A 20,050-nucleotide genomic window follows, 5' to 3' on the forward strand; every position below is an offset into this window, starting at 1 on the left:
AAATCTAAACTTTCCCAAAGTTTGGGCATGTTTGTATAGGTTCTGGCCCATTTTTCTACTTTTCTTTTCCATTATCCTGGCTCCTCCTTTTCAGTCTCTCTTACACTTTTGCATGCCTTCCTCTGTGACATGTGCTGTTGCAGCACCACCACAGCAGGCTTCTTAGCAATCAGGCTATGCCAGTCCATTGACGGGTGCCAGATTTAGTGGCGCTAACTAAGCGGCTCTGAATCACATAAATCCTCATTTTGCTCAAATCGCTACAAGAATAAAACCAGTTTTATCATAGTGTAAAAAATCCCTCAACCCTCAAACTGACTGTAGTCAGATTTTTGATTCTTGGGGCTCACAAATGGTGTATGCCAAACGTCCTTGGTTGAGCAAGTTGACGCCTGTGGTAGTTTTATTTTTCAACTCTGTTTACTCCTTTATTTTTTTAAAGAATTGTAGTTTAGGGAGGACAGTGATATCCAGCCAGTTGATTACATAGTCAGAGTAGATACAAAGTGCTGCTTTTAACCAGAAAGAGTAGCTATATTCTGATGCCATGGCACTAGTGCATGGGTGGTGCAAGGAGATCTTTCTCTCTCTGGTCACATATCGCTACAGTCTGCTGTTTTAATAAGGCAGAAAAGAGGCCTTCAAAAAGCTGTGTATCACTGAACATGGTGATACTATCATTTTTGCACAAATTTGCCTTACTGTCTTTTACAGTGAAACCTAATAAGGACAATGCTTATTTTTTTTAGACATAAAACTTGATAAAAATAGAAAGGCTATAAACCTCAGTCACCCTACAGAGGCCTCATAATGACGAATCCAAAGATTAATGAAAAGATGCTACCATATGTTATAAACTGAGAACATCTACCACAGTTGGAGAGTGGGAGGGGGGATGAATGAGAGAGGGGAAAATAATTTTGTTTTTTACATCACATGGTGACAGCAAGTCCCTGTTGAAATGAACTGAGGAAGATGGAACAAAATTGGATTGACATGAGATTATAAATAGAGTGAGCTATGGTTTATTAATGAACTGCAAGAAACAGGCTTAATTTTCTTCTCCATATTTGAGTCAATCTTCAGAAGAATCTTATTAAATATGAAGTATTTGCTTTTGCTGATATTTATTTATTTAATCATGTAACATACATACATGTGTGAATTTGTGTGTATTTTCTCTCTCTCTCTCTCTCTTTCTGGGTAAAATTTATCAAAAGAAATTAAGTCCATTTTCAAAATGGACTTATGTAGTCTGTGTAACCATCCCTTTTCTTCTCTGTTATCCTCATCTTCCTTTTCTCATTTCCCTTTCACGTCTTTTACACGCATTTGTTGAATCTTCCATTATATTTGTACAACGCATAGCAAAACGGGGCCCCAGTTATCAGTGGCTGTCCAGGCACCACAACAATATAAATATTAAATAATAGTAATAATATGAATTGCAGTATTAAAAAGGAAATTTATAAAAACTTTTAAAATATGTAACTTTGAGTTAGTTATTTTGGATAAAAGGGTTTTTTTAACCCTGTACTATATATGTGGGAAATGAGCCTTTCCTGCAGACATGGCAGAGACTTGAGGCATTTATCTTTGGGCTAAATCCAACATTTGTTGAACGTAAAGGTTTCTATTCAAGAAATCCTACTTCCTTTTATGTATCTGTGTACCCAATATGCACGTTCAAACCAGAGAAAAAGAGTGTTTATAATGTCTTTTGGGCAGATTTATCCTTCGTGAACTCTACCTAACATAGATGGAGTTTGCTAGAGATGAATTTGACTCTGTCTTCAAACACCACTTTGGTGGTGCATTCAGGTAATGTAGTCTCTGCATCATCTCGAAAGAGAGAATTTGGTTGGTTAAAGAGCCTTTGTAACTATTGCTAAAAAGGAAGGATAAATTACAGGTACTCCCTGCGGTAAGGATCTCCAGATGGTGAGGTTAATATTGCTCGTACAACAGAGCATTCAGCACTGAAAAAAGGTACATTGCCAGTACAGTCACCATAGCTCTTTCATTGTCCTGACTAAGACCAGTGGTATAACAGAGTGATGCATAGAGAATGTTAGACAATCCAATGCTCTATTAATATGTAAGTCACTGGCATTCTAAATTATGAGGAATCTCCCGTCCTGATTTATATATGGAACAATTGCTTCTGAAGCCCCTTGGCCTAATTGTAATTGTGATGTGTCTCATCTACATCAGAATAACTCCGTTAGTGTCAGTGGAGTTCTCAGAATGTAAAGCAATGATACTGAGAGAAGAGTCAGATCCCCTGTGTAGAGAAAGATTGACATGTTATGGAAAGCAGGTAGCATGAAAGCACTGTTGGTTCCTGTGCTACAGAACACTTGTGGTCTGTTTAAAAAAAAAAAAAAAAATTGTCCTGCCTTCTGATTTTCACTTTGCAAGTTGTACAGCTTGGGAGCAGCAGTTACTTTGTCTATATGTTTCAATGTAGTTAGTAGAAACAAATATTTTGTGATACATAAATGAGCTTTAGATAGTGAATGATTTACGAGAACAATAAAATATCAATGGAACTACACAGGCCACAGCATTTAAAACTCCAAATCTTGCTGGGGCCATTAAGCTGTCCGCAGATCCTCATCCTTTTAAAGACTGTTGTTGGTAATTAATGGTTCTTCATTCCATTGTAAAATATAGTGGCAACTCCAGGTGGAAGGGTTGTAGTCAGGGGAGCTATAATTGATACTTCATAGGATGTCAGAATTAGGTAATATGTTTGTGCTGAGGAGACTCAGAATCACAAAGGGGGGCACTATTCGGCAATACTGATACTGTCTATGCATCAAATCTCAATATTTGAGATATTGTACCATGCTCAGAAATGGGGGTTTAAATGGAAAAAAAAAAAAAAAAAATTTGCGACATGCAGTGTATATAAAATAAGCCTGATTTTCAGATGTTTAATTATACAGTTAAGTTTGGATGCATTTGTACAAGTACAGTCTGTATGGACAAATAACCATTTATGTACCGTATCTAGGACATTTGATCTATACTTCTGTTGAACATGCAAATCAGGCACACAAATATATACCTGTATTTCTGTGCTGAAGCTTCTGAAATCTGGCCTTACAGCCAAATTTTCAAATGCAGATGCCTAAAGTTAAGCACATACATAATTGGCCAGATTTTCACAGGTGCGAAGCACCTAGTGAATTTCAGAGGGAGCAGTAGATGTTCAGCAACTCCGAAAATCAGTTCACTTAGGGTTTGGGTGCCTTGTTTTAGGTTCTTTGAATTTATGTCTCTGTGACACGGGGGTCTGGTCTGGCCCCGCGGTTGTGGCCCTTCTTCGGGCCCCAGCTCGGAGTAAGGCCATTGCACCTTCCTATAAGGGGAATGTTAGCTCGGGCTATGAGTCTGGTGCCCCGGCCCTCAGGCAGGGCGGGCGAGCAGGCAGTCTTTCGCCCCGGCCCTCAAGCAGGGCGGGCGAGCAGGCAGTCTTTCAAGTCAGGAGGGCAGGGGACTGTATTTGCTCTCTGGGTGGCAAGGATAAGGGGGAGGATAGGGGGACGCAGGCCCACCCAACTCCACTGCATCCCAGCCCAGGGCCCAAGCGGTGGCAAAGGCATTGCCACTAAGTCGGCGGGGCTCCTGCCGCAACACGCAGACTGGGATTGCCCTGGTCTCAGCCACTGTTATGACTGCCCCTGGGCTACTTCCTCCCCATATCCCCAGGTACCTTGTAGCACGGGATCCTCGGGGTTACTGGGGTAGACCGTCCGCGGCAGGCTTGCCAGTCCCTCTGCATCCACAGGAGGCAAGGCGAGAAGCTCCTCAGCGAGAGGCAGCTCCTCCAGGTTCCAGGGCTCGGGAGATAGCTCGGCCTCCGGCAGCTCCTCTAGGTCAGGTCCGGCCTTGGGGGGGATCTCCCAGCCCTCTGACTCAGGGGCTCGGTCCAGTCGCCAGGGGCTATAGGTTCAGCCCAGTCCTGGGGGCCTGAGGGCCTGGCCCGGTCCTGGAGCCCCGTAGGCCTAGGCCAGTCTAAGGGGGCCGGGGGCCCTATCCAACCTTTACGGGTTGGTCGCTGGGGCTGCTCCCGGGGTCTTCGCTCCGGGAGGCACTCCCTTGGGGCAGCGGCCCGGTTCATGCCTTTGCTGCAGCTCACGGGGCAGCACGTCTGCCTCCGGCAGCAGCTTCCTCCACTCTGAACTGTGGGGCCTGCTTCTTATGTTCTCAGCCTTGGCTGAGGCTCCGCCCCTTGGGTGCTGGATTGGTCAGCCAGCAGGACCTATCCCTAGCCGGCCTCCTGGTTGCCGGGCAGACTGGGCGGCTAGCCCTTTTTCTGTCCGTCCCCGCGGTTGTGGCCCTTCTTTGGGCCCCAGCTCGGAGGAAGGCCACTGCACCTTCCTACAGTCTCCCTAAGCATTAATGTGGCTGTGAGTGCTAATGCCAGTGTTATATAAGAGTAATAGGCAGACAAATATACAGGTATTGATCTCTTTTATATACAGTGGCCTGTGTCTTAAGACTCTAAGTTAATAAACTAAACATCGATCTTATGGGATTTTTTCACTAAATAAGGCAAACTATAGAGCCTCAGTAGGCTGTCCCCATCCTCTGTGTCCATTTCTTTGGTATAACTATATATTTTCAAGGCTGCCATGTATACAGTATCCTATTAGCCTTATACTATATATTGACATATTGATCCTTTGGTACTTCAGTTAGTTGTCCTCCAACAATCACCATCGCCCCATCCCAAATGGGGAGGAGGACATTTTGTCTAAATAGATTAAATCCCATCTTGAATTGTGATTCCGTCTCCAAATAACTTGAATGCTCAAGATCAGATATGGCAGAATTTTATTTTTCCAAAATATACATTTAATATTAATGTTATTGATTATATTTTGTGGGAACTTTGTTTTATGTTCTGAACCTTGTTCAGAGTGTTGTATTGATATTATATTATTCTGCTAGAATGTTACAAAAATCAATAGAAGTTTAGAAAACGTCATTATGATTAATATTATTAATTTGCATCGCAGTAACACCTAGGAGCTCTAGGGCCCTGTCTACACTTACCTATGAGATTCAGCAGCAGTCGACAGGAGTTACGCAAAGTACGCAAAAAACTTGTGTAACTCCCATTGACTGCTGAGCTTCTCTTCTGCGCTCCGTCTGCACTGCGCTGCGCTACTTTTGTAGCTGGTCTTAGTACGTCGATTTCTGGATCGACTGAGTGGGTCTGCACTGACCGCTCAGTCGATTCAGAGAAATAGATCTGACGGCGGTGAATTTGCCGCCGTCAGTGTTGCCATAGCCAAAGTCAGGGACCGGGACCCCTTTGTGCAAAGTGCGGTAGAAGCACAATATGTTAATAAATTGGCACTATAATAATTGTAGTTCTTCTTCGTAATAAGTGTATTAAAGTATTATTTTTTGCTGTCCTTTTAGGTTCCTTCCTATATTTTTGTGATAATGTAACTAACTCATTTATGTTAAAATGTCCCATCAAGCATGGACACCTCTTAATTAAAATGAATTACTGCTATTTCCCTGAAAATCCCATTTTCTTTATTCTTTGCTGTTTTTGTAAATTCTAAGTAATGTGAGTCCCATGTTTTCCTCAATTAAATGTGACTTCAAGAGTTACAATTTTCCTGTGCTTTTTCCCTTTTGTTTTAAAGCCTAGGAGGCTAAGCATTTTATCATGAATTTAGGACCCCCCAAAATTGCCTTCTATGATGCCTGTGCTGTGAGAAAAAAAATGTGATGTTAGCATATCTGACAAAACATCATTTAGGTCTAATTCCTCCAACCCAAGTAATGGTTGTCGAAGGTCCAGAATGCTGCAGTACCCGCATGGTTTCATTTCCTGCAGATGGGCAGGACTAAGAGTGGCTGCTTTTGCAGTGGAACCGTGAAGGGTGGAATGTAAGAGGAGGGCTTGTGGCAGGAGCACAGCGGGGGGGTCCTCAGCTCTTAGGGTCTGCTGATGTAAGTCAATACATAGAGATTGCAAAACATGCTAGAAACACGACTGCAGTGCTGAGGTCCAGAGCTGTGGGCCAGAGAATTCTAATCTTCACCTCTGTGTTATTCTCCTGTGCATGGATCTTGTATCTGAGCTTGGCATGAGAACCGAGATTTGGGCCTTAATGAATGAATGCATTTATTGCAGACAGAGATGAACTTCTTAAAAGCTGTCATATGTGACAATTCCTTAAATTTTTTCTAGATCATGCCATTTTTTTCTCCTTTCCTCAGAATCTGACAGTCTCCCCACATTTGTTTGCTGAATTCTTGGCTATTTTATTCAGTGCTCATCTCGATAGCAGTACAACATTTGGGTTACTTTCTCGTTTTTTTAGCAACTTATATATACACACACAATGCTTTGCCCATCACTTGGAGAATATGCTGTCCTCCTTTTCTTCACCTTATTCTACTTGTAGAGTGTTAGTCTTTTTGTTATTTAGGATTTATTTCTTAACTCATTGCTTTTATTGCTGCAAAGAAGAAAGTTGAGGTCACCTGCACTGCAATGTGTGTTCAGTCTGCCTCAGCTGGCTTGGACTTCCCACTGCTGTCTGACCTTTCTAGGGGAGCAAAAGAAAGAGTCAAAGAATTGGCTGAGGCATGTAGTGAATAAAAAAAAGGGCTTGGAACATAACACACGCATTGAAAAGCATAATGGTTAATTCCTCGAATCATGGTTTAGACCTAATTAAAGATAACTGAGATTGCAGGCAACCAGTTTTGCCCATCCTCTGTCTTGCCCACATACAAACTGTAGGAAGGTAAATTGGAACTTATTGTCTGCAGATAATGCATTTCAGACACTTAAATCAGACACTTAAATTAAATGTGTTACTGATGTTCACACATTCAGCAATGATGAGAAGTATTGCTATGTATAGAAAAGCACCATTATCATAAATAATGAATAGTGCTATCTACTGGCTCGCATCAGATCTGGAACTCCTCACTTAGTTTTTACTCAGGCAAAACTGCCGTTGACCTCAGAGTGAGTTTTGCCTGAGTATGAATTGAATAGGGTCTTCAAGGTTCATTCCTCAATAATTATCACAAGAGCCAGATGTTATTTTGCTACTTTCATGTTTGGTGTTCGTTTATGCTTTATAGGTACTGGTAAGAATTGAGAGTGGAGCAAAGGTGAACTACCCCTGTGAGAGCTACAAGAGAGACATTGTCTCCTCACACTCCCCTGTGTGCAAAAGAGATATATCCACTGCTGCACACCTTAAGGAGTGAAGTGTAAAGCCCGCTTCTGAGCTATCTAGTTCCACTGGCTGGTTATAGAGTGGCGTGTGGCTATGGAGTGGTTGTGTATTGGCTAGTGCTGCTCTCACCCTGGAATTCCTTTTGAATTCATTGGCATGTCATCTCCCTACTATATGACATTCAGCATTCTTCAGGCCCCTATATGATCTTCTCTCCACCTACTGGACATATTTGCTCTCATTTTTCCACACAGCCCTTTCATACCCTACTCTCCTCACAACACTCTATTCTTATTGCCTCCTTCATGTCCTTGACCCACACACGACCTGTGCTAAGGTGATGCTCCTATTTTTTAATCAGTCTTCCTCTTTTTGTCCACTAAGCACCCTTTGTATTCCTCTTCAAGTCTTTTATGCAAACCCACCGATTCTAAAAATCATTCTTCTAATAGCCCCCATGCTCTCACTTACCAGAATTATTGTCTCATGTATTGTCTTTAGTGTATTTGCCTTGTATAACTAAACTTGTAAGCAATTTGGTGCAGGGGATATGTCTGAATCTGTGTGTGTGAGAATCACCATGTAAATTTACTCCAAGATATAGGTGATTTATAATAGTTATGAAAAGAGTAACATTAATACACAATGTAGTAACTCAGCTGCTTTTTCAAGGAAGAATTGCATCATATGGTCTAATTGCTCTGCATCCTTTTTCAGTTTAAATATTTCACATCAGCCATAGTTTCATTTCCAAATGTTTTACAATTTTAATCATTTCCATATGTCCCCTACAACTTTCTAAAGCTCTTCTGTAGACATTACCTAATTCAATTTAGAACCATCCTGGAAGCATTGATGTGAGTTACTCTACATGTACCAGCTATTTGTATATGTGCTTTTGTGTTTGTTTTTTCCAGAATAAATGATCATTTGCGGTAGCACAAATAGAAAACAAGAGCAACTACTGTAAAGATTAAACTCTGAAAAATAAAATCAGGGGAAAGAGAAAGCATTGTAAAATGTCGGAACAGATTGAACTGCAGCTGTTGTTGAAAGTATCCTGATAAATACCTGCTACATTTCTTGATGCTTAATTTAAGAGTTGATAATTCTGTCTCTGCAGACCGTGACTGAGAAACACAAGCTGAATGTACCTGAGACGATGACTGAGATCCTGGATGTTTCAGATGAGGAAGGTGAGCAACTTCGTTAAATTCCCTTGTGTAGTGTTTTTTATGCCACCTACAGTATAGAATCAAGCTGCTTCAGTTCTTGATATTTACATTCTGCAGTTCTTGAAATGTTGTGCTATTTAAAGGTCTTTATTTAATGGCTTTTTAGCTACAGGATTTGAATAGAGGCATTAAAGATGTTCCCAGTCCAAAAACCCTGGATCCAAACTCCAGTAATCCAAACTTCTTTATATTTCTGTAATGGTCAGAACCAAATTCTAAAGCCTTTCCAAAAGCAGGCTTGCCCACTGTAAAGAGAGGTTTGAGACTGTGAACATTTAGGATCAGGTCCATCTCTATCAAATATGCACAGCAGAGAAACAGACAGGGATCTTTGTTTAATTGGAAACATTTAGGTCAAGATGCATATGTCTGAAGGAGATGAAACTGTTACCTTGGAGGCCTTTTAGCGCTTAGACCACAGATTCACAGAGCACGACATAAAGTAACAACACACTAAAACCATTGGCACCCTCTCAGATGTAACCCCATGTGCAGACTGGAGGTGTATATTATATCACTTAGCCAAGTCCCAAGAAAACGTCTGTGAAATTTATTTGGGATTATCATCTTTGGGCAGTTTTATTACTGCATAGAAATAAATAAGCTAGCTTTGGGAGATACACTTTTAATAGTTTTTGATAGAATAGTTGACAAATTTCAAATGCAATGACTGCTGGACTGATGATGGATCTACTTACAGGTTATAATAATCGTCCAGTTTATCTTTCTTTTTCTATCTGAAATGCTGATTAATATTATAGTAATGATATTTTATGCATGGCATATCTGCTGGTTCTTATTATCTGATAAGGATTGTCCTGATTGTGGTTAAGGATTTCAATAGTGACTAAAGGATTTAGGAACCTAAGTTGCATTTTTAAAAGTAAATACTTGAGAGACTAGGTCTCATAGAAAGTCAATGGGATTTAGGCTCCTAAGTGCCTAAGTCCCCTTTTGAGATGGGCCTTAGGCTGGTAAATTACTTAGGCCATTTTAAAAATTTACTCTGTGTCTAATTTGTATAGTAAATTACAGTTATTTGATTTCTTTTGTGAAATTGCCCATGCTTAACAAGACAGCAGGCTAGAAATCAACAAACATTCAAATCTGTATGTACTCAAGAACATGTTAGGCTCCTTGCAATGTAATCAATGAAGTTATATCTCTTGGGCCTGACTCTGCCACCTTTATTCCCTTTGAGCAGCAGCGTACTCCATGTACACTACCATTTAATCCGCTTTTAATCTACAAAGCACAATTTGCGGTATCGGGAAGAACTAGCTACTGGTCATCCCCTTTTCTCAAGCTAACTTGTGTATTGTACAGCCTTTAAACACACTGATGATGAACGCTTCAGTGATGGGGAAGCATATAGTGGCACAGGTGCTGTTACAAGGAGTTCTTGGAGTAAGACAAAAACTTTTCCGTTTCTGTTTAATTTGGTTTTATGTATTTATTTTTGTGCTGAGACAATCTGAATCTGCATAATCTGGGTGCCTAACACTGATCCATGTTGTTACTTTTGAGAGCATGTCTGTGTGTATTTTTCCGTATGGAGAAGCCAGAAAACCCGAAGGCAATTCTACCTGTACCATTAATTTTTTGGCAGCACTTGTTGAGGCCTTTTCGCATGACTAATTCCCTCAAAAGTATTATCTTAACACTCTGGGTTTTCCTCTCACCAGCCAACAAACAGAGTTTGTCAAAAAACTAGCAGACTGGAAATCAACTCTCCTGTAAATCTCCTCTCAGGTTATAGGCCCTGTACTAAACATTTATGCTAATGCTGCCTTTGTGATCTTACTGCTGATCACTAGGCAGAATGGTCACAATGATTATGCTTCATGTCACCCTATTTATAAAAAACATTCTTGGGAGCAAACGCATTTTGAGTGGTATGAAAACTTGTCATGGGTGGTGACTACAATAGAAAACTAAAGTCGCTGGGGCCTTTTATTAGAGAGGCTGAGCCTTTTAATAATTGTGAACTGCCTGTAAGAGGCTAGAAATAAGGTTCCTGTATACCTTGCTCTCAGCTGTACTACAGTGATGAGATATATTTCTAAATAAATGAATGTGACACACTAAACCTGCTAACGTAAATTATGTAGTTACAAAGTTGAATATGCCAGGAATACTTGAGCAAATAAATATTTCAAAGCCCTATTGTGGAGCCTGTTCATGGGAGGAATTAGTTATTTGGCATTTTCCCTAGGAAGCAGTTATTTTGTATACTGCCATATGCCGTCCACAGACAGTAATTAATTTATGCTCACAACTTCCTCGAGAGATAGGTATTTTAAATATTGTCATCCCCGTTGTATTGATAGGGGAAATGAAGCTGAGAGGTAAAAGAACTTACCCAAGGGACTGCAGTGAGTTTGTGTCAGAGCCTGGACCTCCTAATTCTCAATTCTCTTTCCTTTGGACTAGATCATGGTATCATTTTGTATTTTGATGCTAATTAAATATATTTTTGTTTGAGGAAAGGGGATAAGAAAACATAAAAGGCCCTGGTATGGTTTTGTGTGTGTAGGGGACAGAGTCCCAGAAATCAGCCTAGAATAACAACATCCAAAGGAGAACAAGCATTATAAAATAAATTCCTACTGCTTACTGTCTAACAAAGCACAAAAGAGTCAATCCCATGTTTGCTTTAGAAACAAAATTGTGTTTTCATTGTGTCATTCTTTAAACATTAACAATTATTAGTCATCCAAAGAAGAGGATCATTATAATAATATGCTAAAGTACTGCTGAAAACAGAAATAGCTTCATCATATAGCCTGAAAGTAACACATGTACTGTACATATTTGTACCATAATATCCATTAAATTTCTATATGTTTTAATCACTAAAGGTCAGATTATTTCATCTGTACTCACATAGAGTAGTCTCTTTTTCTTAAGCAGTCCTATGGATTTCATACTTACTCTAAGTAGCAATAACCAAGTGAGTGTGCAGTTTCATATCCCTTCATGAACATGGATTAGTGATAAAGTGATTTCATGTAATCTGTAGGAATAATTCATTTTGAAGCAAGAAAATGTGACTTTAGATTTCAGAAAACAGCTCACAGTTAATCCATAACCTATTCCTCCAAATTCCTGATTAAAAGAAAAGTAACTTACTAGGAATTTATAAACTGAAAATCCTATTTTTCATAAGAGTAAGGCACCAAGAAAAAAGATTTCATTTTTTTTGTAGCATAAACTAAACTTGAGTATGTGAAATATTCAAACCATTTAATGATTGTGGCTGAAATTCTGCCATATGCAAGAAGAATTGACAAGAGCTAATGAGATATTACTTCTTTGTTTAGATACTGCAATGTCTTTGTTTAGACACTGCAATGGGATCAGCAAACCTGGGTTCTATTCCTGGATCTATTCCTGTTGTATGACCTTGGGGAAGTCACTTCACTTTCCTATGCCTCAGTTTCCCCATCTGTAAATTAGAAATAATGATACATTATTTTGTATGGCACTTAGAAGGTCTACGGATTGAAAGTTCTATATAAGAGCAATATTATTATTCATAGATTCATGTATTCAAGGCCAGAAGGCATAATTGTGATCATCTAGTCTAATGTCCTGTATAACACAGGCCACAGAACTTTCTCAAAATAATTCCTTTTTGAATTAGAGCATATCATTTTTTAAAAATCCAGTCTTGAGAATCCACCACAACTCTTGGTAGATTGTTCAAATGGCTAATTATTTTCAATGTTAAAATTTACGCCTTATTTCCAGTCTGAATTTTTCAAGCTTCAACTTCCTGCCAATGGATTTTGTTATACCTTTATCTGCTAGATTGAAGAGACCATTACCAAATATTTGTCCCACACATAAGTGTTTATAAATTGTGATCTAGTCACCCCTTAACCTTATCTTTGTTAAACTAAGACCTTGTATACACTACAAAGATAAGTTGACCTATATTAGGTCAACTGACAGCCACCGCATTAATTAATGAGAGCCCAGTCTCTCAGCTCTGTTGGCAGCTCCCTGCTGGGAGCCCAGTTGTCCCACAGGCTCCTGGACTCCTGGAGGCTGCTCCACTCTCCGTTCCCTGCTGGGGTCCAGCTGCTCAGTTCCCCAGGGGAGCAAGGGACAGCTGAGTTCTAGCTGTACTGTTTGTGAAACTGACAAGAATGAAAGCGAGCAGCCGATGTAAGGAAAGCAGTGTTTACACTGATACTGCGTCACCCTGTCTATGCTGACATAAGCCCTATACCTCTCATTGAGGTGGTTTTATTATGTCGATATAGCAGGATAGTTACATTGGTGGGAGGAGATTTCAATGTGTACACCTCCACTGTCTTGTCGATAAAAGCTGATCTTTGTCGACTAATCTCTGTAGTGTAGACCAGCCCTAAATAGATTGCACTCCTTGAGTTTATAACTATAAAGCATGTTTTCTAAACCTTTAATCGTTCTTGTGGCCTTCTCAGAAACCTCTCCAATTTATCAGCATCCTTCTTGAACTGTGGATACTGGAACTGGACACACTATTCCAGCCAAAATCACATCAGTGCCAGATATGGAGGTGAAATAACTTCTCTACCCTTATTCAAGATTGCCCTCTTTATGCATCCCAGAATTTTGTTAGACTTTTGATCCACAGAGTCGCACTTCAAATCTTTTTTTAGAGTCACTGCTTCCCAGGATAGAATCCCCCATCCTGCAAGTATGGCCTACATTCTTTGTTCCTAAGTGTATACATTTACATTTAGCCATATTAAAACATATTGTTTGCTTTAGCCCAAGAAATCCAGATAGCTCTGTATCAGTGACTTGTCCTCTTCATTATTTACCAGTCCCCAATCTTTGTGTCATCTTCAAACTTTATAAGTGATGATTTTATGTTATCTTCCAGGTCATTGATAAAAATGTTAAATAGCATAGGGCCAAGAAATAAGGTCCCTGTGGGACCCCATTAGAAGAACACCTATTCAGTGATGAATTCCTGTTTACAATTACATTTTGAGATTTATCAGCTAGCCAATTTTTAATCCATTTAATGCGTTCCGTGTTAATTTTGTATTCTGTTTTTTAATCAAAATGTCATGTGATAGCCAAGCGAAATGCCTTGCAGAAATCATTGCATCCATACTGTTACCTTTATCTATCAAACTTATAATCACACCAAAAGAGATGCCAAGTTAGTGTGATTATGACATTATTATTATCATTATGTAAAAAAATGCTGTGTGTACAGAGGAACATTCTGTGCTCAAAATGTATTATTGCTGCACCTGCCTGGAATTGAGTTAGCATTTTGATAAACATATTGAAAGGTTGCCTAATACCTTGTATAGCCTTTTCTGTAAACTGTGCTAAAATAATGCTTTGTAGTTTTTTAACAAGAATATTCCTCAGTGAAACACATCAGATATTTGAGTGCCTTCTACAGCAGCATTAAAGTAGTGGGAATATTATTTGGTTATATGTAGGCTTGGCAGAATTTGACTTTTACTTTTTTATTATATCAATGCTTATTTTTAAGCAGTTTTTCTATTTTTATTTAAATTTTCACAGTTGTGGGAAATAATGGGGGAGTCAGACACGGTTGGGACGGAGGGTGTCAGACAATAACTGCTTAATGACAGTAGATGCTGAGATTAAAAAAGTTAAAGCTTTATATCCATTAAAACACAACTTGTCAACATCACATATCAAAATATACAAAAGAAATATCCTTAAATCAAACTCTAAAAGTTTCTCAAGCAGCATTTTTCTTAGTTTGCCTATCTGTAAATTTTTATCATCACCAGTGTATGATTGAAAACACAGGAAGCGCATTTATTGCATAAGAAAGTGTCAATTTTCCATAGCTGTATTGCAAAGCAAAAACTCATTTTAAAGCCAAAAATGAATTCTCTGCTCTTTCTCAAATGGTCTCACTGAATCTCCATTTAATGGAAAAGGTAGCAATAAGGAAAAGGCTGGAGAATGATTAGGAGGCACTTACGACATTTACTTCTAAAATCATGGTACACAGATAACCTTCTCAGTAATTCTGGAAATGGAATTCTATTTTTCATTGGATCTAGCAGGCCCTGATTATATATTAACAGAATTGTTTGTTAAAGCAACCTGCTAGTTCTTTTTCAGTCTAAACCAAAATCAAAACATTATGTATGGGGCATGTTTTTCTGTTGAGTCTTACCCATCTGAACTACATCTTTGAAACACATCTTTAAAGAACAGTAACTGTCAAAAAATAATTCCCATTCTCCACAAGCTTTGGAATGGACTTTCTGATCCTTCCTTCAGGGCTGTTCACAAGTTGTTTTTACATTGACATTAATAACCTTAATTAGTTACAGGTTCTCTGGATGCTAACAGTACCATAAATCATTAGCAGTTAATGTAAATCCCACATGTCCTTAGAACATGCTCACTGAGTTTAAATGGAGTGTCATGGATGTTTTTCCTTTATTCTTCAACATTCCTGTTTAGCATTTAACATTTTATTAATGTATTAATTTTTTTATTAAGGCAAACTTACAATAAAACATTAACCTACTGCATCATATATTACTTATTCAGGATCAGGTTCATATTTAAAAAACCTGGCTAAAGATTCTGGCTTGCTGACTGGAGGGCTGTCCTCCTTTGAGTATGCTAGAAAGGGTGACCACATTTCTAAATACCAGTTCCCTTTTTGGTGCTTTTCTTGTATAGGTGCTTAAAGAAAGGCAGAGAGTGAGACAGAAATGCACTTATCTATCCTCTTGAACTTAGCAGGCCAAATGATGCAATACTTTGTACCCCTGAGCTCAAGACAAAGAATCATTTCTTTCCTTCCGCTGTAGCACCCACAAAATGTCTGTCAGTGAATGTGTTTGGGTTATAGATGACGTGGTTAATCCAAGCTGTCTCCACTCAGTGGCTGGTCTGAGTGCCTCATTTTATGATTAAATTTCTTGTTTTGTGGATAAAATCAATCAGATTTGGAGTGAACTGTTTCCATCTACATGGGCAGAGCAATATTCTGGTGGGACACATCTTCTCTCAGCCACCCTTCCCACAGGAGAGTTTCTTTTTAAGGCATTCCCTGCCCAAAATCTATGTGGGATCTGTTCTCTCTCTCTGCTTGGAGTCACACAAGGGAGTTATTCAAGTCTCTCCTCCCCCTGACCATTTAGTTAGTAGATGTGGAACAGGTATTGGATCAAATTTGTAGAACAGGAAGTTTTGGTGCTTGGGATCATCTTTACATGAGTTCTCTATTGACAGCCCCCTGTTGTAGCACTTTCTTACCTTTTTGGTCTTGTACAATAGACCACTTTGGTTTTGTCAGCCTGCCATTCAGTCAGCATCTACTACTTATCAAGGCTTCTGTGGCATGGAAGGTTGTGAATATTTTATTCTGGTTCACACCCTAAAGAGGTAATGTTTATTCTCTGCCAGCCATCTTCAAGGTAACAGCTTAGCCACCTGCCAAATACTATAATTCACTTTACAGTGGACTAATTCAGGAGGAGATACATTTCAGTCATCCTCCCCTTCCCAGAATCCCTAGAGGGCAGATTAGGGCCAGTGCACTTGATTACCCTATTCTCCCCAGACAGTAGGGACAGATGTGCAGACTTTCCATTTCATTTGCTCCATTTTCTATCTTTCCATAAGTGCTTCTCTGTGCTACATATAGCTGACACGATGTGATGTGCAGCTACGATCAAGAAGCTGTAGAATACTTGGGGTTTCAACTGTACAGCATGACTAGTTGAAGATACAGAAATCTACAGCTGTTATGCCAATTAAATTCATTAGCTAACCCGTTTTAAAAGGCAATTGTGTAATGGGTGTAATACACTGAGTGAAGCATTGACTCTGGGGAATCAAAGATTTCTAAGCAGATTCTCAGGAGGTGATCTTTAATATACTTGCCATTAAAGATACTTGGAACTTGATATATTCCATAAAAAATTCATACTTCCCTTAGCTGCCTCTTCTCCATCTGTTACTTCTAAGATGCAGAGTCCACATGAGGAGCTGTACAGCATCATGTAGACCTTACCAACATGAGCAAGGGAAAACAATGTTTTTGGCAAACTGACACAAGTGTATTCAGCTTTAAGAGCTTATATTAAAAGCCGTTTCTAGCAGCTTTTTGCTCAGCCCCCTTTTTTCCTCTTTTAAATGTATCCCTTTGGTTTTCTTTGATGAAAATACTGAGGAGAAATGACTGGAAGAACAGTTCTTCAGCAGTTATCTTCCACAGTACAGTTATGTTGCTGGGAGAGGACTGTGATGAGCTGGAGCTTTCATAGTGCATTAAAAGTAATACCAGATCTCCCCAAATGAGCTGACTATATAAAGTGAATTTCCAGGATAGCATGGAGAGAATTATCCAGAGCCCCACTTCTGGCTGAAGATGTGGGCATAATGACCAGAGCACCGTAGTGAAAAGGCATTCCTAACTGATCTGGGTTGCTTTAAAGGCATTAATTAAATGCTTCTCCCATAGCCATGATTCCTAAACAAAGAACTGTAAGAACTGTGGCTTCCCAAATTCTACTCTCCATATAATGATATGTTGCACTTACAACGTCTTTCATTTGATGGTCTCAAAGTGCTTTTTGGTTAACTGATTTAACCTGTACTTTGAGGAAGGAAAGTATCACCCTTGTTTTAGAGTTACGTATAATGAGGTTCAGTATAATTAGGTAATTTGCCCTAAATTACTCAGCAAGTCATTAGAAGAATTAAGACTACAGCTAGACAGTATTGCCTCCATGTTCAGCAGAGCTTGCCATAGAAGAACAGACATGGTCTCCAGACATTGCCAGTCTCTGTTATCAGTCTATTAACTAACTCCTTAATTCTGCTGTCCAACATGAGAAATCACCAGAATAAAGATTATTTTTGTTTTAATGAGACCCACATGTTGTTAGCCGAAGCACTGTCAAGATGTTTCCCCTGCTGCTTACAGAAGCTGCCTTAGAAATAGAAATCTGTTACCTTATTTATTTAAAATAATTGTGATATTGCAGGTTCACATGCCTGTTACTGTAGGGTTATTCAGAAATGGTAGGCTGTAAGCATGACTTTTTGTTGAAAATAGGAAATTGAATACATTTTCACAAAACACGGAACTATGAGAATGATTATGACAGAGTATTATGGGCTTAGGCAAAGAGATTTTGTTTCCTTATTTGAAGGCAGTTTTATGTGGCTATATTCCTCCACCCCCATGAGTCCCTCTACGTGGAAAAATAGAAATCTCCTAGCAACTGCGTTTTGAGAGCTGACCTTTCCATCTTATGTGACATGCCCCTCTACCACTGTGAACTCTGCCACTTTTAGTAACACCAAGGACACTGGAAGAAGTATCTACTGCTGGCTTCCTTTTAGGCTAAGCCAGCTACCCGCCTGCTTCTCTACTGTGATAGGCTGTCTCTCTGCAAGTCCTGTGGAGTTCATCAGACTGATAGTATTATTATAATTATTTATTATCTTATTAATGTGTAATTCAGTAATGTTCATAGGTCTCAGTCTGAATGAGTGTCTTACTGGGTTAGTCACTGAACAAGCACGTAGTAAAGTGACCATAGGAATGGTCCATATCCCAAAATGCTTAGAATCTAACTGAAGACAAGGCACAACATATGGGTGTTGAGGATTTTTTTTATGTAAATAAAAGGGAGAATACCAAATAGCCTAGATGACAGTAGTATCAACCAGCAATGAACCTAGCCATTACCATCCATTAGCAATTCTGTTTCCATGTCTTGGCCAGTTGCAATGTAGTCTCCCAGCAGCCCATTCAAGAGTACTGCTAAGAGTACTGCCTTCACTTGGTTCAGATAGGGAAAAGAACTTTGACCCCAGTCTCTGTCATCCTCTACTTCATGACTCTTACATATGTCTTCTTTCTCTTTCTCCTCTCAATCTCTTCACTCACTTTTCCTCCCTCCTCTCCTCCTCACTTTGGATTCAGTCTTTCAGAATGACAAGCATTCCTGAAAGAGGTTAAGAGTCCTTTACTCACCCTTAGGGTGCCATTGATTTCAGCAGGTTTTGAAGGTGCCCAGCACCTGACGTGAGTGCTTAGCATTTTGGACGATGGATAAGTCCCTTGTCACAGTCTCCTCTTTCCCATCCTTTCTGGCCATCTATTACCCTTGTGCCACCTCCTCCAACTCGAACTATTCTTCATTTCATCTCCATTTCACTCTTTGCTTCCATTTTCTCACCTCTGATGATTTCTCCACCAATCTAGGTCTAGTTTTTCTACCTATACACTGAACTCAAGAAGAAAGCACTTCCAGTGTTGTTATATTGCACTAAATATATACATTCTGGGAGCCTTGCATCTTCTTCCAAAACATCCAGTCACTACTGGAGACAGGATAATGGACTAGATGAATCATTGGTCTGACCTGTGACTATTCCTATGTTATGTTTTGTTTTGAAAATATTTTACCTCTAATGAACTATATGGATTTTGCAAACAATACTAAACAAAGAGTTGTGTAAATTTTGGGACTAAACTATCTGACAGTGTCAGATAGTCAGCTATAGACTTGATTGGGTTTTTTACATTTTATTTCACACGTTCTGACCATATAATACTTTACTTTTGGCCTTTTATTTCCTTCTCTCTTCTTCCAAACAAGGCAAAAAATGGACTGGGCCACCAAGAATTGCAGCAGATCCAGACAAAATAATTTAAAGAGGTGTGAAGGGCAGGAGTTCATCACAAGCCTATGGTAGCATGCTCTAATTGGTGAATAAAGGAGTGCATTGTCACCGGGTCCCCCTGCCTCCACCCCTCTTTCTTATGCTGAAGTATGCAACATAGTTTTAACTGTATCTCAAGTGCATCTGTTGACTGCAGCTGTATTGATTTCATGTGTGGAGAGAGTCTCTCTCAAGTAATCAGGGCCTAAACAATTTAGGGCTTTAGCTGTTAAAGCTAACCCATTGACCTTCTCCTACAAGTTAATAAGCAGCCAGCACAGATTATGAAGCACCAGTGTCAAGTGGTCTGTGCATCATGATTTGCTTAATAAGTGGTGTAAATTTAAATGTAGTTAATTTGACAGGTAACATGATGACACAATGGAACATACTGGTAGATCAGATTAATTGTTTCTAACATGATAAAAGAGGGCAGTTTTTATACTGCTACAAAACTACTATCTCGTGATTTTCTGTGTAAATGCACTCCTGGGTCACCTGAACATCAGGCTCTTCTGAGTCTGTCTTTCTATATGTTTTTGTGTATTACAATGAGACATCAGTCCTGATCGTAGCTCAGAGGTGTTACTGTATTATAAATATTAATAACAACACTGTCTTGTAAGGGGGAATGTCTATTTATTACACAAACTTAAAGTAACTCCCTTTGCATGCCTGTAATCCTCCTGCAATGAATTAATACTTTTCAGGTAACTTTTAGATTTGATAAATACATTTGTATTTGCTTATATGCTAGGTCACACTATTTTTTCATTGTTTTGTTATTAAAGGAATGTCTGCGCTGTCCCACAGTTCTAACAGGTGGACTATGGGGGTGTGAATAGCAATACGCATTAAAATGCTGTGCTACTCCTCCGTGTGGTGCTATGG

General features: G+C 39.4%; 1 protein-coding gene across 5 annotated transcripts in view; it reads left to right on the plus strand.

Moving 5' to 3' along the window:
- The window catches only part of ANK2 (ankyrin 2), a 272,410-nt gene that overhangs the window by 162,285 nt on the left and 90,075 nt on the right, over positions 1-20,050 (plus strand). For all 5 annotated transcript variants that reach the window (XM_067558657.1, XM_067558653.1, XM_067558655.1 and 2 more), the window contains exon 22: positions 8,353-8,425. In XM_067558657.1, coding sequence (XP_067414758.1) covers positions 8,353-8,425 — 73 coding nt within the window. The remainder of the gene's footprint in view (positions 1-8,352; positions 8,426-20,050) is intronic.

Source organism: Emydura macquarii, unplaced genomic scaffold (assembly GCF_026122565.2).
Source record: "Emydura macquarii macquarii isolate MOO-44397 ecotype Brisbane River unplaced genomic scaffold, CSIRO-AGI_Emac_v2 contig_2171, whole genome shotgun sequence".
Lineage (NCBI taxonomy): Eukaryota > Metazoa > Chordata > Testudines > Chelidae > Emydura > Emydura macquarii.